Genomic DNA, 4,111 nt, shown 5'->3' with positions numbered 1-4,111 from the left:
CCTCCGCCGCGGCCAAGCGCCTCCTCCCGCGGCCGGGCCACGCCACGCCCCTCCAACGGTCGCCACGCCCCTCTTCGCGCGCACATACTCGCCCTCGGGACCTCGGTTGGCCACGCCCCCTCCCGCGGCCGGGCCACGCCCCTTCCAACTGCCGCTCCCTGCAATGTCTCTCCGCCTACCAAGAGGCCACGCCCTCTCCTCCAACGGTCGCCACGCCCCTCTTCGTGCGCACATACTTGCCCTCGCGACCTCGTTTGGCCACGCCCCTCCCCTTCAACGGTCGCCACGCCCCTCTTCGCGCGCACACAATTGCCTTCGCGACCTCTTTTGGTCACGCCCCTCCCGCGTCCGGGCCACACCCCTTCCAACTGCCGCTACTCGTGGCCACGCCCCCGCGACCCGCAACGTCTCTCCGCCTACCAAGAGGCCACGCCCACTCCCCTCAGCCCGCTCCCTCGCTCTCCTCACCTGACCACGCAACTCCTCTCAGTTCCTTTCACGAGACTGTTATTTTAACGGTCTGGGGTTTTTTTAAAATGAACCCACGACAAACAGCGCCAAACAACTTTCCACAACAACCTTGTGAGGTAGGACAGTAACTGGCACAAAGCCACCCAATCAGCTTTCAGCGCTGAAACTTACATGGCAAATTCAGACCGGAAATCCGGTCTACGAAGAAGCGGTCGCTCTAGCTCGCATCATATCCATGGTATCCAAAGGCGTCTTTAACGACTTCGACGGACGTTACCGGAAATGGGGCGTGAAGACGCCGGAAGTGTGGCATAAAGAAGCCGGAAGGTCCAAACAAACCCGGAAATTCCAAATAAGGCACGCGAAAGTATCCCCGTGGCCAAGTCCCGTGGGGCTCATGTGAGAAGCGGGGCGGAGTCACGCCGCGTCGCGCGCTGACGGTGACGTCACCCGTGCTCCCAGCATCCTTTCTGCTGTAAGATGGCGGCGCCTACCCACTTCCGGTAAAGCCGGTTGGAAGGGAAAGACTTTTTCGGTCGGCATTAGAGAGGGGAAAAAGGCGACCCAAAACTGGTAAGGAGGATTCTTGGTGTGCGCGGGGAGGAGGGGGCGGCGGTCCTCTTTCTCGGAACCGAATGGGTCACTCATGGCGTTTATTTCAGACATCATGGCAGAGGACCCTGACGCCATAACCCGGGGCTCTGACGTCATCCCGGAGCGGGACAGAGGCGGGCTTCCAGTGGAGGGGGAAGAAATGGAGTGGTGCTGAGGGAGGCTTGTGGGATGGCGTCAGCGTTATTTCGCTTGCAATAATCAATCATGATCATGCTTTGCGGGATACAGAATACAGTCTATGCTTCAAAGCTGTCCGCATGTGTGGAAGGATCACTGCCTAGTTCCCCACACAACTGTTTGGTCGTTGTAGAACTATACAAAGTTGTGCCTCTCCAGGGTTTCATGCTGGGAAACATTCCCCATTTTTGCTTGGAGATACTGGATATGAAGGCTTTACAAAGCCGGTTCTCTGTCCCTGAGCTGCAGCCTTTCCCCTGACAAATAAAGCAAGTTTCCAGTCATCACGGTTCTGATTAAAGGGCTTATATAAATTTACGAGAAGCTGCCTTACAGTGAGATGACGGTTGGCCCGTCTAGCTCAGTATGCCTTACTGGGGGCTGCCCTCTAGGGTTTCAGAGAGGGGACTTTTCTGGCCATCCAGGCAGGGGTTGAACCTGCCATTGAACTACAGCCCCTTCCAAAGGAACAGGGAAAGCTACCTCATGCCATATTTGTCTGTTCAGTCCAGGAACTGGGAAACTAATAATAATAATAAAAATAAATTTATACTCTGCCAATCTGGCTGGGTTTCCCCAGCCACTCTGGGCAGCTTCCAGCAAAATATTAAAAAATACAATAAAACATCAAACATTAAAAACTTCCCTAAACAGGCCTGCCTTCAGATGTTTTCTAAAAGTCAGATATCTCCCTCCACAGGGTGGGCGCCACCACCGAGAAGGCCCTTTGCTGGGTTCCCTGTAACCTCACAACTTGCAGTGAGGGAACTACCAGAAGCCCCTCCTCGGTGCTGGACCCCAGTGTCCTGGCTGAATGATGGGGCTGGAGACGCTCTTTCAGGTATACTGGGCTGAGGCCGCTTAGGGCTTTAAAGGTCAGCACCAACACTTTGAATTGCGCTCGAAAATGTACTGATTTTGTTGGTCTCCAGCTCCCTGCAGCAAGCATGGCCATGAATTGTGGACATTGTAGTTCAACAACGTCTAGAAGGTCATGTGTCCCCCCCAGCCCTGATCAGACCATTATTGTTCATTCTGGCTTGCAGTCTAGCGGCAGCTAGACTGGTGACTGGGGGCGGCCGCCGAGACCATATAACACCGGTCTTGAAAGACCTCCATTGGCTCCCAGTACGTTTCCGAGCACAATTCAAAGTATTGGTGCTGACCTTTAAAGCCCTAAACGGCCTCGGTCCAGTATACCTGAAGGAGCGTCTCCACCCCCATCATTCTGCCCAGACGCTGAGGTCCAGCGCCGAGGGCCTTCTGGCGGTTCCCTCATTGCGAGAAGCAAAGCTACAGGGAACCAGGCAGAGGACCTTCTCGGTAGTGGCGCCCGCCCTGTGGAACGCCCTTCCAGCAGATGTCAAAGCGATAAACAACTACTTGACATTCAGAAGACATCTTAAGGCAGCCCTGTTCAGGGAAGTTTTTAACGTGTGATATTTTACTGCATTTTTGGTTTCTATGGAAGCCGCCCAGAGTGGCTGGGGAGGCCCAGCCAGATGGGCAGGGTATAAATAATAAATTATTATTATTATTATTATTATTGGTTCTCCAGAAGCTCAGCCATGGGTCTTCCCCATAATCAGCTACCTGATCCTCATAGCTGACAATATGGTTTTGTTTTAATTCAGGGAGCGAAAGGGCAATCTTGCCTGTACAGAGCTGTTTTGTGGTATGAATGTAATAGTAGTATCCATCTGCCTTGAGAGACAATGGAGTGCGCCTCTGGGGGTGAAGCCAAACTGCTGCATGGTACCGCCTGGTGTTTCCTGACTAATCAATATTTCCTGCTCTTCTTTACACAGGAGTGCAGTAAGTGAGCGGCGGCGCTCGGATCTGGATCGCAGCCATGGCCAATGCCGTGATCGCCAAGCGGGAAGGCCCCCAGTTCATCAGTGAAGCTGCCGTCCGAGGGAACGCAGCCATTTTGGATTACTGCCGGACGTCAGTCTCTGCCCTCTCGGGAGCGACCGCTGGGATCCTGGGCCTGACCGGCCTTCACGGCTTCATCTTCTACTTCCTGGCCTCCGCCCTCCTCTCCATCCTCCTGGTGCTGAAAGCCGGGCGGCGGTGGAGCAAGTACTTTAAATCCCGAAGGCCCCTTTTCACCGGAGGGCTGATCGGGGGTCTCTTCACATATGTCCTCTTCTGGACTTTCCTCTATGGCATGGTACATGTTTACTAGGGGAGGGCGGAAGAGGAGACGCGCCGAGTTAGAACGGTTCTCGTGGAGTGACAGGACTTCGAGGGAAATGGTCACCTTGTCTCCTAGGCCAGACGTCTGGGGCTGTTGATCCGTTGCTTGTGCTGCTTGACCCTGCCAGTAACTTCTGTCGGGAAACGAGCCTGTAAAACCCTGCCAATTAAACAAAATGTGAAATCCCTAAGAAGGTGTGATGAGAAAATAGTGCTCCTTCTATGCCTTTCTTTCAGTTGTTGTTTTACTGTATTGTATTTGTTCATTTGAGCCAGGTATAGAATGTGGCCCTCAAAACCTGTTTGTCTGGCCCTCAGAACTCTCCTCTGGCTTTCTCCACTTTCTCCAGCTACACTTCTTACTGGGCCTGTTTCACACCCTCCTTTAGTTTTTTCATCTGGCTGGGAATGTGTCCTTGAACTCTGATCGTGCCTTTGCTTGCCTAGATGGAGAGAGGTGTGGGTGTAGAAAACTAGCTCCCTGTAGAAAGGCAAAATTAAATGCATTGCTCCATCCACTTTCCCTTTTGGCTCCACCTACCACCAACCTAGGGACGTGGGTGGCGCTGTGGATTAAACCACAGAGCCTAGGACATGCCGATCAGAAGGTCGGTGGTTCGAATCCCTGCAACAGGGTGAGCTGCCATTG

At 53.6% G+C, this 4,111-nt stretch overlaps 1 protein-coding gene across 1 annotated transcript; it reads left to right on the top strand.

Moving 5' to 3' along the window:
- Positions 1 to 644: 644 nt before the first annotated feature.
- EMC6 (ER membrane protein complex subunit 6) lies at positions 645 to 3,656 on the top strand. The gene is made up of 2 exons (XM_083588085.1): positions 645 to 1,044; positions 3,072 to 3,656. Exon 2 carries the CDS (start codon positions 3,116 to 3,118, stop codon positions 3,449 to 3,451), a length of 336 nt encoding a protein of 111 aa, XP_083444211.1. The 5' UTR covers positions 645 to 1,044; positions 3,072 to 3,115; the 3' UTR covers positions 3,452 to 3,656.
- The last annotated feature ends 455 nt before the right edge of the window (positions 3,657 to 4,111 follow it).

Source organism: Podarcis filfolensis (assembly GCF_964270895.1).
Source record: "Podarcis filfolensis genome assembly, chromosome: 15".
NCBI classification, from domain to species: Eukaryota; Metazoa; Chordata; class Lepidosauria; order Squamata; family Lacertidae; genus Podarcis; species Podarcis filfolensis.
The sequence above is the reverse complement of the archived record's forward strand: the minus strand, read 5'-3'. Positions and strand labels throughout refer to the sequence as shown.

Bases quoted from the DNA above. Each gene is read 5' to 3' on its own strand.
- EMC6 (XM_083588085.1), top strand. From the start codon at position 3,116: ATGGCCAATGCCGTGATCGCCAAGCGGGAAGGCCCCCAGTTCATCAGT.